The following is a 19,054-nucleotide window of genomic DNA, read 5'->3' as shown; positions in this document are numbered from 1 at the left end:
CTTCCACCCTTGCAACTCTAAGTGTGTTCCTTGGCCAGCGGGATCCATCACCTAGTATTTTCTCAAATATGTGGTATTTGGGGGCCAGTCCCACACCTATTCAATAAGAATCTCCATTGGAACAAGATGCCCAAGGGATGATATGCAAGCTTAAGATTGAGGAGGGCTGGTTTAACTCGAGGGTAACGAAAAGTACGAAATCGTACTTTACAGGAGAAACTAGGAGGAGGGAGCCACTTATTCCTCCTCTTGCAGCTGGGTCTTTTTGTGGTGAGTGGAGAAGCGGCGAGGCTGGCAGGCCAGGGTGCTGGACTGGGTCAGGCGCGGCCCCGCCTCCCTCCTGGGTCCCTGCCCTGCGCGCCGTTGCTGTGGCAGCGCAGGACGCCGCTAGAGCTGGGGCTGCCGCACCCTCCACCTGCTTCTCCAAAGGCCTTCCCGGACGCCTGGCTCGGGCCCAGCCTGAGACTCCGCCATGCCCTGGAGGAGGCGCAGGAACCGGGTGAGTGCCCTGGAGGGCGGCCGGGAGGAAGAGGCGCCCCTGGAGGTTGCCGCTGTGCCTTCGGCGCTGTTAACGTCCCCGCAGCAGACGGAGGCGGTGGCCGAACGGATTCTGCTCCGGGGCATCTTCGAGATCGGGAGGGACAGCTGTGACGTGGTGCTGAGCGAGCGAGCACTGCGGTGGCGGCCCATTCAGCCCGAGCGCCCGGCGGGTGAGTGCCCTGCCCCAAGCGTCTTCGCCTCCCTACGCGCTTCCTCCGTCTCCCCGGCCCAAGGCCTGCACCCACGCGCTTTCGCTCCACCCTCCCCATTTCTCTCCTCCCCTCCCCGTGCTCTCCTCACTGCCCGGACGTGTTACCGAGTCCCCAAGTCGCCGCCTCCTCCTTTCCAACCGGGAACTCACGCCTCTCGCTCCACCCCAGAAACCCCAGGGATTCTTTTGCTACTTAGCCTTCTCCCGCCTCCGGGACCTTCCCCGGACAAACGTCACACTCAGCTTTTGCTCAGAGTCTCAGCAGAAAATCTTGAGCCCCAAAGGGGAGGTAATTTACAAATGTGAGAAGGTCACCTACTCCGCCCCTCCAAGTTGAAAAAGTTTTAATCCATCAACTTTGATGGTACATTGAAACTATAAACATCTTACAGATTATGCCTACACAAGAGTTCTGAATCCAGCTCTCATTTTGCTGACTTGAAAATGTAACTCCAGAGCTTTGGGAGTGCTTCTGGATTTTTTTCTGCCCCTCACCTTCCTTGCCATTGTCTAGAACATATGTAACTTACCTGCACATTGCGCACATGTACCATAAAACCTAAAGTATAATAATAATAATAATAATAATAATAATAAAAGAAAAAAAAAAGACTTCTTCAGGCTCGGTCTAGAAACTTTTGATTTTTAATATTGATCCTAGAATATTGGATCACAGTTTTGCGATGCTTAGTTATGTCAAGCGGTTTGCTTACGTTTGCCTTTTATTGACTTAAAATTTTAGTTACCTAAAAAAGTTATAATGCTGTAGTTTACAACAGAAATACTTCGAGTCTATTTTCACGTCTTAGTCAAATAGCCTTATAGACTTAACAGATATTTTAGAAAGACCATTTTACAAGTCTTGTAAGTAGACTTTCATATAGTCTTATTTCTAAGTCCAAACTCGAGAAATACTCCCCATTGTTGAATTAACTTATATGTGAGCGGTGAAAGACAGATGAAATGGGGGCGGAACTACATCAAGGTTACTCTACTTGCAAGGAGATGACTTGGGGGAAACGGAATTTGGTGTTCAACCTCTTTTAGCTAAATACAAATTTATGAAATTAAAAAAATTGCCTTCCCCTGTTGAAAAACAAGACACAGTGTGCTGTTTATGTTACAGAATAGACTCACTGTCTTAAAATCTTGCTCAAAAGTCTAACAAAATGAAACCAACTAGCCAGGGATTTAGCACTGGTTGCGATTGTGAATTCTGCCTGTGCTGCATGTGCCATACTCGCTCACTTCACGAAAACAGTCTTTGACCTTAAAGTGTTTTCAGGTGTTTTAAAAACCAAGGTGTAGTATTTTCTTGAACCTTTTAAGTTAAAAGCTAGAGATACAGCTATAGAATTATTTGTAAGTCTTTCAGGCAATTCGAGTTATGCAATATAGAAGTTTATAATTAGAGTTTGGATTAGCCCAAAGAGCCAATTTAACCTACAGTGCAGCTGAAATACTATAGAATTAAAATGAGACATTGTGCAATAAGAGGTCATACAAACCAATGTTGCAGTATTTGTGTACAAAAAAAGCAAACAATGATATAAGAAAAGAAATGCTGTTTTATATTGAGTGGTGATTAAGGTAAAATAGGTTTAATTAGCGCCCCCCTGGCAGTAGAGTTCTAAAATAAATCTTGACAGATTTGTAACTTTAAAGGTTGCAAGTACTGATTCTTTGTTTAATTATGCCCTAAAACCATTTGGTGGTCTTTTCCTTCATACAGGTGTACCCTTTTTCTTTGTAGTTAATACCTGGTATTGAAACCACTTTGGGCCTCTAAGATTGGGGGCACAGAAGCCTAGAGCCTTAGTAAGTAAGAAACGAAGAGATGTTTTATTTAGGTAAAATATAGCCAGGCGTGGTGGTGTGCGCCTGTAATCCCAGCTACTTGGGAGGCTGAGGCAGGTGAATCGCTTGAACCTGGGAGGTGGAGGTTGCTGTGAGCCAAGATCACGCCATTGCACTCCAGCCTGGGCAACGAGAGTGAAACTCCATGTCAAAATGCACAACAAACAAACAAAAACAAACACTGGGAAATAAGAAGGAGATATTAAGAGATGATATATTTAAATGTTAGAAATACTCTGTTGTTGAATAAGCTTAGATGTGAGTGGTGAAAGATTAAATGGAAGAGGAGCTACATCAAAATTACTGTACTTGTGAGGACATGATATGGTAGGATGTGGTGGGGGGAGAGCATGTCCATTGCTGGTTGACAAGTGACTGGCTGCCTCAGAAAAGGATGAGGGTGGATAGGGGAGGTCACTGGAGATTATTAGAACATACCTATGTTTTCAAGACTGCTTAGTTTTTAAACCTCATAGTACTTTGTTTTCACTGACGAAATAAAATACTATGTGATCTTTTTCTAATTTTCCATCTTGAGTAATGAGCAAAGACATGAATGTATTTTATGAAGGCTATGACTGCCAAAATTGGGACAAATTGATGGTCTTGTTGGCAGGGTAAATGAGCATAACCGTAGTAATTGTAGTTCTCTTTATTGGGTTCAGGGGTGACCTGGAATAATGGATGTGTTATTACCCTTCGCTGTAGAAGTGAGGCTTTCGAAAAGAGGCTATACGTCAAGTTGGGAGGCACAAAGTATCAGCGCTTTTTGGGGATTTTTTTTTTAAGTAGAGAAATATTTTAAATGTGTGATATAATGTTATGCATGTGCTTCTTAAGCACATTAACTCAACCAGATCCAACAGCTGGTCTATTAACTTTTTAATTGTTTAAAAAAATTTAATTGACACGTTGTAATTGTATATATTTATGAGATACTATTTGATGTTTTGATATTTATGTTGTACCATTATCCAATCACAGTAGTTAGTGTATCCTTCACCTCACACTTTCATCATTTCCTTGTGGGTTAAAACATTCAAAAGACTCTCTTCTAGTTATTTTGTAATATATATAGTATTTTACTGTTAACCATAGTCACCATACTATGCAACAAAACACCAGAATTTATTCTTCCTACCTAGTTATAACTTTGTGTCTGTTGACTAACCTCTCTCCATCCTTCCTTCTCCCCTCCCCTTCCCAGTCTCTGGTAACTATTCTAATCTCTGCCTTATATATATCAACCTTTTATAATAGGAAAAGATTCTACGTGTGAGTGACATCATGTGGTATTTGTCTTTCTGTGTCTGGGTTACTTCTCTTAACATGATATCCTCCAGGCTTAGCATTCACAATTGACAGGACTTTATTTTTTAATGGCTGACTAGTATTCCATTATGTTTCTGTATCACATTTTCTTTATTCATCCATTGTTGTATGCTTAGGTTGATTCCATATCTTGGCCATTGTGAATAGTGCTGCAATAAACATGGGAGTGTAGATCTCTTCAACATACTCATTTTATTTCCTCTGGATGCATACCCAGTAGTGGGATTGCTGGATCATATGATACTTCTATTTTTAATTGTTTTAGAAACTTCCATGCTGTTTTCCATAATGACTGTACTAGTTTACAATCATACCAACAGTGTGTAAGTGTTCCCTTTTCTCCATATCTGTGTCAATACTTATTTTCTTTTGTCTTTTTGGCAATAGCCATTCTAACTGGAGTGAGGTGTATCTAATTGTGGTTTTGATTTGCATTTCCCTGACGATTAGTGATGTCAAGCATCTTTTAAATGTACCTGTTGATCATTTGTATGTCTTCTTTTGAGACCTATCAATTAAAGTCTTTTGCCCATTTAAAAAATCAAGTTGGCCAGGCACAGTGGCTCACGCCTGTAATCCTAGCACTTTGGGAGGCCGAGGCGGGCAGATCACGAGGTCAGGAGATCGAGACTATCCTAGCCAACATGGTGAAACCCCGTCCCTACTAAAAATAAAAAGATTAGCCTGGTGTGGTGGCACGTGCCTGTAGTCACAGCTACTTGGGAGGCTGAGGCAGGAGAATTGCTTGAACCCAGGAGGTGGAGATTACAGTGAGCCGAGATAGTGCCACTGCACTCCAGCCTGGTAACAGAATGAGACTTCATCTCAAAAAAAAAAAAAAAAAAAAAAAAAAAAATCATCATTATTATTTTTTCTGTTCAATTAAGTTTCTTATATATTTTGGATTTTATCCCTTTGTCGCATGTATACATTGCAAATATTTTTCTCCCATTCTGCAGCTGTTTTCACTTTAATAGTTTTCTTCAAGGTGCAAAGTTTTTTAGTTTGATGTAATCTTATTTTGTCTGTGCTTTTGAGGTCTTATTTTAAAAATCCTTGCTCAGCTCAGTGTCGAGAATAATTTCCCTTTTTTCTTGTAATTTCATAGTTTCAAGTTTTACATTTTAAATCTTTAATCTATTTTTATTTTTGTATATGGTGAGAGGGAGGGGTTTAATCTCATTCTTCTGCATGTGAATATCTAATTTTCCTAGTACCATTTGTTGAGACTGTCTTTTTCCCAGTGCATGTTCTTGACATCTTAAAAAATCAGTTGGCTGTTGTAGGTGCAAAAATTTATTTCTGGGCTTTCCATTTTATTTCATTGGTCTGTCTGGTTTTATGCTAGTACCATGCTGTGTTAATATAGTTTTATCGTATATTTCTAAGTCAGGTAGTATGATACTTCCAGTTTTGTTCTTTTTGCTCAGGACTGCTTTGGCTATTTGGGGTTTTTTTGTGGTTCCACATGAATTTTCAGATTGTTTCATTTCTGTAAAGAATGGTGTTGGTATTCTGATAGCGACTGCATTAAATCCGTAGATCACTTTGGGTAGTATGGCCATTTTAACAATATAATTATTTCAACCCATGAACATGTACTATCTTCCCATTTATTGATGTGGGAAGATAATTTCTTTCATCAAAGTTTTATACTTTACGGTATAGAGATTCTTTCACTTCCTTGGTTGTTTATTTCTAGGTATCTTTTTTTTTTTTTTTTAAAAAGTAACTACTATAAATGGAATTGTTTTCTTGATTTTTCACATAGTACAATATTAGTGTATAGCAATGCTACTGATTTTTATATGTTGATTTTGTGTCTTGCAACTTTACTGAATTCTAACAGTTCTTTGTGGAGTATTTTGGGTTTTCTATCTATAAGATCATATCTTCTGCAAACAGGGACAGTTTGACATGCTTCTTTCCAATTTGGATGCTCGTTACTTCTTTCTCTTGCCCAGTTTATCTGGCTAGAACTTTCAGTAGTATGTTGAATAGAAATTGTGAAAGTGGGCATCCTTTTCTTGTTATTGATCTTAAAATTGATCTCGTTATTGGTCTTTTCCCATTCAGTATGATATTAGCTGTGGATTTGTCATATGTGGCTTTTGTGTTGAAGTACAAACCTTCCATACCTAATTTGTTGGGTTTTTAATCATGAAATTATGCCACATTTTGTCAAAGGCTTTTAATGCATCTGTTAAAATGATCATACAGTTTCTGTCTTTCTGTTAATATGTATCTCATTTACTGCTTTGTGTATGTTAAACCATTCTTGCATCCCTCTGATCCCACTGATGAATCGCACTTGAACGTAGCAAGTTATCTTTCTAATGTGCTGTTGGATTTGGTTTGCTAATATCTTGAGAATTTTTGCACCTATGTTCATCAGGGATATTGTACTATAGTTTTCTGTGTTGTATTGTTATCTGATTTTGGAATTAGGGTAATGCTTGACTCATGAAATGAGTTTGGAAGTATTCCCTTTGCTTCAGTTTTCTGAAATATTTTGAGAGGAATTGATGTTGGTTTGTTAAATGTTTGGTTGAGTTCAGCAGTGAAGCCATTAGTTTCTGTGCTTTTCTTTGATGAAAGACTTTATTACTGATTCAATTTCCTCACTTATTATTGGTCTGGTCAGATTTTATATGTCTTCCTAAGTTAATCTTGGTAGGTTGTATGTGTCAGGGACTTCATTTTTTCTATGTTATCAAATTTGATGAAATTTGTTGAAAACCAACTCTAAATTTTGTTCATCTTTTGAAATTATTTTTAGTCTCTATTTCATTTATTTCTCCTCTGAGTTGAATTATTTCCTTACTACTACCAACTTTGGGATTAGTTTGTTCTGTTCTGTTTTTCTTTCTTTTCTTTTTTTTTTTTTGAGATGAAGTTTCGCTCTTGTTGCCCAGGCTGGAGTGCAATGGTGCGATCTCGGCTCACCGCAACCTCTGCCTCGCAGGTTCAAAAAATTCTACTGCCTTAGCCTTCCTGAGTAGCTCGGATTACAGGCATGTGCCACCACACCTAGCTAATTTTGTATTTTTAGTAGAGACGGGGTTTCTCCATGTTGTTCAGGCTGGTCTCAAACTCCCGACCTCAGGTCATCTGCCTGCTGTGGCCTCCCAAAGTGCTGGGATTACAGGCGTGAGCCATCGTGCCTGGCCGATTAGTTTGTTCTTGAGTTTATAGTGCCTTGAGGTGCATCATTAGGCTGTTTTTCAGAAATCTGTTGTCTTTCTTGATATAGGCATTTATTGCTATAAATTTACCTCTTAAAACTGCTTGTGCTGTTTCATAGGTTTTGTTATGGTGTATTTTCATTCTCACTTGTCTCAAGAAAAATTTTAATTTCCTTTTTAATTTCTTCATTGACCCATTGGTTGTTTAGGAGCATTTTGTTTCCATGATTTGTGAAGTCGTCAGTTTTTCTCATTGTTGATTTCTAGTTTCTTTTCTTTTTCCTTCCTTCCTTCCTTCCTTCCTTCCTTCCTTCCTTCCTTCCTTCCTTCCTTCCTCCCTCCCTCCCTTCCTTCCTCCCTCCCTCCCTCCCTCCCTCCCTCCCTTCCTCCCTTCCTCCCTTCCTTCTGTATTGCTTTGTCTCCCAGGTCCAAGTGCAGAGGCACGATCTTGGCTTACTGCAACCTCTGCCTCCTGGGCTCAAGCAATCCTCTCACCTCAGCCTCCCAAGTAGCTTGGACTACAGGTGTGTGTCACTGTGCCTACAGGTGTGTGTCACTGTGCCTGGTTAAATTTGTTTTTTGTTTGTTTTGTTTTGTATGTTTAGTAGAGATGGCTTTTGCCATTTCACCATGTTGCCCAGGCTGTTCTCAAATTGCTGGGCTCGAGCAACCTGCCCACCTTGGCTTCCTAAAGTGCTGGGATTACAGCCATGAGCCACTGCGCCTGGCCTGATTTCTAGTATTAAAACGCTGTGGTCAGTAAAGATACTTGATATTATCTTAAGCTTTTAAAATTTGTTAAGACTTGTTTTGTGGCCTAACGTGATCTCTCCTCAAGAATGTTCCATGTGCATTTGAGAAGAATGTGTATCTGCAGTTGTTGGACGGAATGTTCTGTAAGTGTGCTAGGTGCACTTGGTCTGTGGTGCAGCTTAAGTTCAATATTTCTTGATCTCTTTGTGTGTGTTTGTGTATGTATGTCTAGATAATTTATTCATTATTGAAAGTAGGCTGTTAAAGTCTCTTACTACTATTGTATTGGAGTTTATCTCTTTAGGTTGAATATTTGCTGTATGTATCTGGGTACTTAGGTATTAGGTACACGTGTGTTTATAATTGTTTATCCTGTTGTTGAATTGATCCCTTTATCATATTATGACCTTCTTTGTCTCTTTTTACAGTTTTTGACTTAAAGTCTATTTTTTCTGATATGAGTATTGCTACTCCTGCTCACTTTTGGATTCTGATTGCATGGAATATCTTTTTCCATTTCTTCACTTTTGGTCTGTCTTTAATGGTGAGGTAAGCCTCTTTTAGGCAGCATGTAGTTGAGTTTTTTTTTTTCCAGTCCTGCAGCTACTTTATATCTTTTCATTAGATAATTTATTTACATTCAAGGTTTTTATTGATAAGAACTTATTTCTGCCATTTTGTTACTTGTTTTCTGGTTGTCTTGTAGATTCTCAGTTCTTCTTTCTCTCTTGTTTACCTCTGTGGTTTGGTCATTTTCTGTGGTCCTAAGCTTTGTTTTCCTTCTGTCTCTTGTTTATGTATCTGTTGTAATTGCTTTCTTTGTGGATACCATGGGGCTAACATAAAGAGTCTTGTAGTTATAATAAACTATTTTAAGCTGATAGCAAGTTAACTTTGGTCACATAAAAATACTCTAGACATTTTTCCTCCGCCATCCCTAATTTATATTTTTGTTGCCTTTATTTCTTTAGTATGTGTTCCCTAGCCATTGTAGCTTTTGTTGTTTTTGACCAGTTTTACTTTAAACCTTCATCTAGAGGATTGAGAGGTTTACACAGTAATATGATATCACTGGGGCATTCTGAGTTGGATTTATAAATTTACCTCTATTGGTGAGGTTTATATTCTCACATATTCATGATAGTTATCATTTTTTCATTTACAGCTGTAGCACTTCCATAAGCATTTCTTGTAAGGCTGGTGTAGGGGTGAATTCCCTCAGCTTTTGTTTGTCTGGGAAGGCCTTTATTCTCCTCCAGGATAGTTTTGCTGGATATAGTATCTTTTGTCCTTGGCTGAGACTCATTTTTTTTGTTCTTTTAGCATCTTGAATAAATTATCCCTTTCTCTCCTGGCATACATCAGTAATTTAAGGTTACTGATGAGAAATCTACTGATAGTCTAATGAGGATTCCCTTACATGTAACTTGATGCTTTTCTCTTGCAGATTTTAGAATTCTCTGTCTTCAACTTTTGACAGTTTGACTATAATGTGCCACAGAGAGGATCTTTTTGGGTTGAATCTAATTGGGAATCTTTGTGGTTCCTTCATCTGGATGTCTGTATCTCCCCCAATATTTGGGAAGTTTTTAGCTATTATTTCATTAAATAGGTTTTCTATGCCTTTCCTCAACTTTTCTCTATCTGCCAGTTCTATAATGCAAAAATTTATTTGCTTAGTTTTTTTTAAACTTTGGATTATTTCACAAAACCTATTTTCAGATTTTGAAATTCTTTCTTCTGCTTGATCTGATCTATTCTTGAAGCTCTCAATTGTGTCTTTTATTCACTGCATTCTTCAGATTTCTGTGTTTTAAATGATAGATCTTGTTTTAATTTCTCATTTTATAACTTTCCTGATTTCATTGGGTTGTTTGTATTCTCTTGTATCCTGCTGAATTTCTTTAAGATCATCATTTTTAATTTTGTTTCAGGCATTTTATAAACACCCTTTCCTTTGGGGTCTGTTACTAGAGACTCACTGTGTTCCTTTGGCAGTGTCGTGTGTCCTTGCTTTTTCATGTTTCTTGTGACATCTGCACATCTAGTGGAATAGTCACATTTTCCAGTTGTATGCAGTAGCTTTCACAGCGAGAGACTTTTCCTGTAGATGGGTCCTAGAGTGTTGGTTGGGTATGGTACATTGGCTTTGGTTTGGGGTGGATTCAGTACCATGGTCTCTGTGTAGTTTCTTCAGCTGTAATCTTCATCAGCAATGTCTGATTTCCTCAGTGGCCTAGGCTGCAGGAGTTTTTGATGGTGGTATAGTTTTGCTAGGGACAGGCATGTCATGCTAGTTGTCAGGCTGGACACTTGCAGGCTCGGAGGGCTGACAAGCTGTCTTTTGGGCTCCCCAGGGAAGAGAAAGTATGATTTTCCAGCTTTTCTTCTATGTTTATTTAAAACTTTGTTGTCTGGCTCACAGTGTTCTTTATCTAAAGTCTAGCTTGTGGTGGTGGTCATATTGCAATCATTATTACAGCTTCAGACTTTCTAGACCTTTTCCATTTTAGTGACCTTCAGCCTTCATTCGCTTCCATTCATGACCGCAGAATAGATGTAGTCATCTCTATAGAAGGCAAACTCATCCCATCTCTTCAGCTTCATCTAGAAATTTGTTTCATCTGTTACACTTTCTTTCTTTGGTTTTTAGCCTTCATTCTCTACCAGCTCCATTCACTTAAGCACAGAGATATGTTCAAGACTCTCCCATTCTAACAGTTCCCTGCCTTGATCCTGCAAGCTTTTCTCTCTAGCTGCTACCTTGCTTTTTATTTTTATTTTTTTTCTCACTTGCTCTGATAATCTCCTAGAAAAATTGGCTTACTCTGACCATCTCCATTAGTTCACCTCTTAATTCTTCAACCCTCCGAGACCTGGCTTTGTTCTTTCTCTACTGAAACTCTTCAGGCAGAGATTAGCAGAAGTCTTCTTATTGCTCAATGAAGTGGAAACTTTCAGTCCTTATTTTTCTGTATTTCTCCTTCATTTGACTTTGACTTAACTCTCTTGGTTTTTGTAATACCACCAGCACCTAGTTTATCAGTCTCTCATGGGAACTTCATTCTATATGCCTGCCAAATGGTGGAGTCCCAAGGAGTGTGGTCTGATCTGCTGTTCCTCATTACATGCTTTCTTGTCAGTATTGCACACTGTGGTTCTCATCTACCATCATCCACCTCCAGGAGTGCCATATATTTAGTAAGTTTACAAGAAAAGCAACTTTTCTTGCTCTGTAGACTAACTCTGATCTTTTGTTCCCTATCATGGTTATGGAACTCACTAATTATTCAGCATCAGCTGTCAGAATGTTTAACTTTGCTATTTAGGTTTGTGTAAGTTATGGGACAATAACTAGGATAACTAGAATTAGCTTGTAGCTTATGTGGGATAGATCATACAAATGCATATGTAAGTAGTGAATATTTTGGCTTAATAAGTGAAGGAGTATTTAGGAAGCTATCTGGAATGTTATCTAAGTCAGGATTCTGAAGGTAACCCCAGCCTCACTGTCCCTTATTCACTATTTCTAAACACCCACCAATCCTGCCTACTTTATTTACTTCGTATTTCTCCAATCTACCATCCTTCTCTGTCCGACCAATCACTGCCCTAGCTCAGGCCTTTAAAATCTCTCACTTGACCGACTCCTTTACCTCCTTTGAACCTGTGCACAAATGTTAGCTTCTTAGTAAGGCTTTCTTTGGTCACCTGTATAAAATTCCCATCTGCTACATACATCCTGGTTCCCTGTATTGCCTTATATTCCTCAGTGGCATTTATCTCCTTGTATACTATATAATTTCTAATCGCTGTCCTTTCTATTACCACCCCACTTCAAGATGGCAAGGATTTGTCTGTTATATTAGTGACTGTCCTAATAGGAAAAAGAAATGGCACATTTATATTGGAGTAACTTGAGAAGAATTTTTAAAAGTCAGTATTTATAAAGGTGTAGATATAGAGATAGTGAAGTACTCTTGGGACTAGTAATAATTGGGTAGGTGATACCATTTTTAAGCCCAAAAGGGCATAGTGAAGGAGCAAGCGCCTGAACCTGGATTCAGAGAGGCTATGTAGAGGAGGCCACTAGGCAGGAGCTGTGGCCTTTGCCTCAGCTTGGCTGATTACCTCACTAATCCTAAATTACCCAAGTTCCTTCTTTTCTGGCCCATTTCACAGTCCAAAGCCAACTTTAAGCCAGAGGGCAAGGGGAGAACTTGATGCAGTCCATGCAGTATGGCCTCCCAGTGAACAGGGCAGGTGGAGGATAGAAACTAAATCTAGATGGAGGAGAGGGAAGATATTCAGAATATCTTTTTTCTTTACTGTCAGAACCTTGAAGAGTGCCTGGCATATAGATAATATTTATTGAATGAATGAATTTGTTACTGGTTTACTGGCCTAATGAACTTTTGTTTTTCTTATTCTATTATAACTTGGTGACTACATTCCTACATACTTGATACCAACTCCTCATTAACTACAAAGGCAGTATTCCCCTCTCCCCCTTCTTAAACATCAAAACTCTTTTTAAAAAAAAATTCTTAAATGAATCGCCAGTATATAACAGATAAAAGTACGGGTGCCTTGATTGGAGTAGTGGGTAAATGATCCCGAGTCTGTCTGTTTGGGTTCCCTCTTTGCCTAAGCAGGAATGTGACTGTCTTGTTTGAAGCCCACTGAAGTAGAAAATGGGATGAGAGACACACTCTTCAACATGGCATAAGATTTCCATGCTTGGCTCCTGCCTATCTCTGCATCCTCCTTTCTCAGTAGTTTCCTCATATTTTACCATCCTGTAATTGAAAGAATTACAAAACTAGTTCTCTATACATGCTTTCTTGCTGTTCCAGCTGCTGGGAATTAGCTTCCTTTGTGCTTTTTTTTTATTTGAATGATTACATGTTTACATTCATTAAAATTAATGAAGATTCATTACAGTTGTTTTCTCTTTAGGCATAATTGGATCTCCTATGCTGAGACATTGAATGAAACTTTGTTTTTTCCCCATTATATGTTAAGCTCCTTGAGGTTCTTTTCAACTTTGCGTTATTCCAGGATTTCTATTGTAAGAGTTAAGGTTGGTCCACTTTTCTGATGTGAGGCTCATGGCAGGAAGGTTCCATGTTGCTCAGCTGCAGAGTAGAAAATACTGAGCAGGGCTTAAATAGATTAGGATGCTGCCATTATAATATAAACTGTGTTTACAAAAGGGCATCATCAATTCAGAAAATATCTTTTTCATTGACTACAGTGGTGCCTGATGATCTTTCTATTACAATCTTAAATTATGGTCATTTTAATTATAGAATCATACATGGGTTTATTTATGTTAAAATAAGGTAATTATCAAGCTAGCTGTGACCTATGAGAAAAATCCTGAAGAAATGATGAAGGGATCAGGTGACTGTTTTTGAAGTCAAGTGTGAAAGGTCAGACCACTCTGCGTCATGGGACCCTGCCAAGGCAGAGCAGGTCAAGTGCTGTGCCCAGTGGGGCCAGCCCCCAGTATGGTGCCAGGGACTGGGTGTGAGAAGCCAAAAATTGAGAATACACCTCGGAAAGGGGACATGGACAGATGCCACAGACGGATTTGCATATTTCATGATTTAGCCCTTAGCTTGTGCTGATATTGGATCAGATATTTTCAGAGTTCAGTGTTTTCAAAAGCATCACTGATCACCTGTTGGCATTGTTTTACATCTCAACCAAGGACAAACTTTTGGGACATCTGTTTAACAAGGGGTAAGCTTTTATTTGAAATGTTCGATTAAAGCAGAAGAGTCAGGCATTTTTTTGTGCCTCCCCAAGAAAGATTTGTTTACTGTCCTCTGTGAATAAATATAATGTCATTATTTCCTGTAAAGGAAAACCTGATGGGGAGAGTAAGTAATGGGTAAGATTAGGCAATGTTAAGCTCATATATTAGTATGTTTAAGAGTGATCAATTTAGAGATCTCTGTGACAGAGATGCCAAATGCTCACAGTGCTATCTCATGTTGGAAACATGTGTCTCCTCCACTTTTCCTCGGTCCTCTGAAATGACGGCCCTTTAGGGATTGACAGATACTATACATATTTCTGTGCTGATATGTGATTTGTCTAAAACAAAAGTTTCACAAAACAATTCCTACCATTGCCGTTTAAGAATCACTCTGATATGCTCTGTTTCCATTGCAAACAAATGCTCATTATGATTTGTGAAATTAACTTCACAATTTCCTAATGGATGACACCTTGAAGTATGAAAAGCACTACAGGATCTTTTATAGCTTCCCTCCTCCAGCTCTCTGTAATCTGCTCCCGTCTGTGGTGTAGGAAAGATTTCAGCAGTGGCCACTGAAGGCCCTAAGATCTTGTCTCAACAGATAGCAAGGTGCGTAACAGACTTTGGACAGGTTGTTTAACATGTCTGAGTTACGGTTTATTCACTGGCAAAATGAAGGGCTTATATTATATTGTCTCTAAGTACTATCAGTTCTGACCACCTGTGAACTTTCATTTTAAAGAAAATACCTATTTCTACGGCCTTTAGGCATTAGGGAATTTTGTCAAATTAAATAAATCTCAGTAAGGTTTGATGGTCAATAGGGCCCACCGTCTGGTGTGTGTGGAGGGGTGTTGTATTTTACATCAGGAACTTCACAGCCCTCATGAATTTCTAATTAGAGGAACCACCTGAGAAATATAAGTCAAAGCCCTTTGCTCCCCTTACTCAGCTTTAGGGCACAGTGACTAGAGGTGGGCAGTCGCTTTGGCGTAGGTATTGTCATTGGAAAGGAAGAAACCATTTTCTGGAGGAAAAGAATTGGTTGAGGCTAGCTTTAAGCAACTATTTCATAATGGACAAAAGGACTAGCTCATCCATTCTTCATTCATTTCTGTGTATCCTCTATCAAATTTCTGAGTAAAGATTTTATACTATTTTTACTTGATTAGCATTCAAATATTATGTTTCAAAGATTTTTAAAAAATAAAACTAGGCCTTCGAATCATAATTATGGCTTATAACTCTATTTTTCATATACTTACTATTTCAAGTTACCGATTTCATGTTATGTTTTTTTCAAAAGAGTATTCCTGCCACAACTCAGAGCTCAGCTGAATTAGAGCAGTGACTAGAAAATCTGAGAAGGCTGAGCTTCAAAGTAAGGTCTGGAAAGTGTTTCTTATTGTTACAAGAGAGTCAAAATGATTTTCTTGAGCTTTAAGTTTATATAAGTATTTACTTGAAACTTAGCAGTTTAAAAGATAATGTGCAAAAATGTGAAAATGAGAAAAAACAATTTCAAAACAAGAGTTGGTGATTATGTGAGACTTAGCAGAGCAGAGTATATTCTAAGTATTAATCTGTCTAAGCTGTTTGGGAACAGATGTACGTGAAACGGATACCCGGTGTTCTGTTGTGTACACCCCAAGTGAGACATCTGTTGGTAGACCGTGTGGTCAGAAATAATGGAAGCAGGGGTTAAACCCCAATATGACCTATTACTCATGTGAATTATTGAAGGACTAATTACTCAGTAAAACATGATGCTTTGATTCATCAGTCTACACGTTAAGAAAAAAGCCTCTTTAGAAAAAAATTTAGTTCTGTTCCTAAGCTGTCAAATTTGAGGAAATTTTTAAGATGTATGCAAAGACTCAAATTTCCATAGTAACTGCAAATACTATCTGCTTATAAAGTTTTAAAATGTTTTGACAGGTCTACTAATTTATCATAAAAATAGCCTCAAAAGTTTTAGCTTTTTGTTAGGGTAGGTTGGGTCTCACAGAAAACAAATGTAGAGTGAATTTTCTAAAGCAGGGCTGTCCAGTTAGACTTCCTGAAATGATGGGAGTGCACTATATCTGAAGTGTTCAATACAGTTACCACCAGCTACATGTGGCTATTGAACAGAAACTGGCTAGTGTGACTGAGAAACTGAATTTTTAATTATAGTTAATTTTTATTGATTTGAATTCAATAACTGCTTGTGGCAAGCAGCAACTGCATTGTACAACACAGCTCTGACACATGGAGAGTTGAAAATGTTTGTTTACTTTCTTCCCAAGCTTTCATTTTAGTCTTTGTTTCTACATAGAAAGGAAGATATAGCTTTTGAAAAATGAACCTGAATGTAGAACTGATATGGTTATGCAATTTGGGCTGCCTATTTAAAGATAAAGCAACTGAGTTTAGAGATTTCAAAGTGGCAGAGTCCTTTAACGTATTTCGTGGGCTGGCCACGGTAGCTCATACCTGTAATCCTAGTACTTTGGGAGGCTGAGATGGGAGGATTGCTTGAGCCCAGGAGTTCGAGACCAGCCTGGGCAACATAGCAAGACCCCATCTCAGGGAAAAAATGTGTATATATATATATATGCATACACATATATACATATATACACTCATATATATAAACATAGTTTGTGTGTACAAAAAATATTATTATGTGTAGATTAGTTGGTTACTAGTAAAGTTGAAGTCTTGTCCATAGAAATCATTGTATTTTTCATGGTCATTGTGATACATTGTTTGAACTGAAATTTGGCAAATTCAATCTGTTTCTTACTACAAGAATAGTACATAGATTTGAAATGGTAACTCTCTTAGTCTGTGTACTCTGACCCTGTGAACGTCTGGAGACTAATGTTATTCCTAAATATGCTGTGTCCACATGGCACCATCTGAAGGCAAACACTTTTTAAAACTGATCTACTTTTGTGGACCCTTCCTCTCTCTCTTTCCTGCACCCCCCCATGGGGCCCTTTGGGGCTGGAACTGGCACAAAACTATTCCCCTAGGAATGGGTTCATTGAAGCCAAGGGACACGCAAATTGAGAATCAGATAGACTGGACCAAGGTCATTAAACCAGAGAGGGCAATCCAGATGGGGTTGTCCAAAGTAGGAAGTTCTGAAGTGAATTGCAGAAATCTAAACATGGCAAAGCTAAGGGAATAGAGAACCAGGGCAATGGATATAGAGAACAGAGCAATTGGGTATACAGGAAGATGCTGTTGGCTAGACTGGATGTTTTTGTACCCTCTGTAATTTGAGAAAATGGACCATCCTTGTTGAAATGGTCAGGGATGTAGTAGATATAATTCATTACAGTTGTGTAATCTCAGCACTAGAATACTCATCATAACCATATCGCTTGTTATCCCACCTAGCCTGCCACTTAGTTGGGTTATTAGATTACATTTCAGACTTTGACAAGTCTACAAGCATCATTAAAATCCTAAACACAGACTTCTTTAAAGCCTTCTGACCGTATTCCTGCCCAAGTTTTAGAAGCACTATGCCAATGATGGGGGTAGTATATGCTGAGCAAGTGAGTTTTGATTGTGTGTGTCTGCATGTGTATGTAGGTGTGGTGAGCAACGGGAAGGAACTCTCAGCCATGGCTCTAAATGCTCTTGTGTTGGCCAAAATTGGTATAAGCTAGGAGGAGAAACACAAAGGAGAGAGAGGCATGAAATTGAAGGACATTAAACCATTTGCCAACTTTTGGCATGCAAACCAGAATTTGAGGAACCTTAGTGTAATGGGTGACTGAATTCAGAGATAGGCAATCAGGAAAGTATAGGTGCCAGAAATATTTACCATTGGTGAGCATTTTTGTTTTTGTCATTGGCATGGTGTTATGAACTTATATTAAGCCTAAGAGTAAGTCTAAAATAATGTACCAGCTGGCATCAGGGAATTCCCGTGTACATTCCTAGATTTTCATTAGAAACAGTGTTCTGGAAACTACCACTGCTGCTACACAGCAGTGCCCAGTGCTTGACTGAAAATAGTGAACACTTAACATTTGTTTACTCTGCCAGGCTCTGTGCTAAGTATCTTATCTTGTTTAACCTTAGCAAAGAAACTATGTAGTCTAGATAGGATTTTTATCCCTAGGGCCCAGAGGTGTTAAATAACTTGCCCAAGGTCATACCAGTAATTTCAGTTGCTGGGGTTCAAAGCTAGGCAGTCTGACTCCAGAGCCTGCACTGTCCCCATTTGGTTATGTTGCTTCCCCAGTTAAGCAAGCAAGAATTCCCTCTCATGCCATCAGGAGTCTGTCTGACATCTGAGTTGGTGGTAGTAAAGCATCATGGTCTGAACCAAAATAATAAAAACCTTTGAAACAGTATTATCTGACTTCTTTCAGGCTTTTAAGACAGTTCCATCATCAACAGCTTATTCCATTTCTCTGGCCACTTCCAATTTCTGAACAAATGAAGAAAATGGGAGTGATAAATTGGAGTTTTTAACAAGTTTTTTTTAATCTAGTATTTTTTTCATGGAAACCACCAAACATACCCAAATGTAGGAATAATTATGTAATAAGCCTTCATGTTCAACCCTAAGAGGGGTGAGGCTCTATGTGACCCATTACTAAGTTTAAACAGTTTTCAATTTATGGCCAGTCTTATTTCATCTATACTCTACCCACATCCCTTCTTCCCCTGGAATGATTGAAGTAATTCCTAGGCATCATATAATTTCATCTATAAGCATCTCAGCATGTATCTCTAGAAGATAAAGATTTTCTAAAAAATCATATTACTACTCTTCAAATTTAAAATAATCTTTATAGTTTTACATATCTAGTTAGTGTCCAGATTTTCCTGATATTTTCTCTATTTTTTTAATATGTCAACCTTGAAATGAGGTCCATATTATAGTTGATGGCTATGCCTTTCAAATTTTCTCATCCACAGATTCATTCTTCATCCTTTTTTTTCCTTTCAATTTATGTTTCGAACAAACTAGTTTGGCCTATAGTTTCTCATGGGCAAGAATAACCTTCAGACTGGGATGCCCATTACTGTGATAACCGTAAAGGGGATGAGGGAGGCAGGCTGGGGAAGGGAGAGCCTCAGACCATGATCAGATGTCACAAGGTTTTCGCTTACCTAGGGTGAGGACTTGGGAAAAAGATTGCCCATTAGGAGTCCTGCCATGGGCAAAAGTGGCCAAACTTCAGCTGTGCTGTCACAGGCTGTGGGCTGCCTTGGAAATGTAGGACCTCAGCTCCTCTGAAGTTGAGGTGGAGCTTGAGGGTACGAATCCCTGGTGGCCATTGTAACAATAACTACACTCATTGCGATGGCATGGCAAGTTCCTCCTCAAAGGTGGATCCTAGCATCCACCATGACCAATGAGGTTTTTTTAATTGTTATGATCACTATAAACTC

General features: G+C 38.8%; 1 protein-coding gene across 4 annotated transcripts in view; it reads left to right on the top strand.

Annotated features, from left to right (window-relative positions):
- Positions 1 to 377: 377 nt before the first annotated feature.
- Positions 378 to 19,054, top strand: part of CERKL (ceramide kinase like) — a 121,375-nt gene continuing 102,698 nt past the window's right edge. For 2 of the 4 annotated variants that reach the window (XM_054479297.2, XM_054479299.2), the window contains exon 1: positions 378 to 710. In XM_054479297.2, coding sequence (XP_054335272.1) covers positions 473 to 710 — 238 coding nt within the window. In that variant the 5' untranslated portion in view covers positions 378 to 472. The remainder of the gene's footprint in view (positions 711 to 19,054) is intronic. The other 2 variants (XM_054479300.2, XM_054479298.2) reach the window with 1 other exon arrangement.

This window comes from Pongo pygmaeus, chromosome 11 (assembly GCF_028885625.2).
Source record: "Pongo pygmaeus isolate AG05252 chromosome 11, NHGRI_mPonPyg2-v2.0_pri, whole genome shotgun sequence".
NCBI lineage: Eukaryota > Metazoa > Chordata > Mammalia > Primates > Hominidae > Pongo > Pongo pygmaeus.
This window is presented reverse-complemented; position numbering and strand designations above follow the sequence as displayed.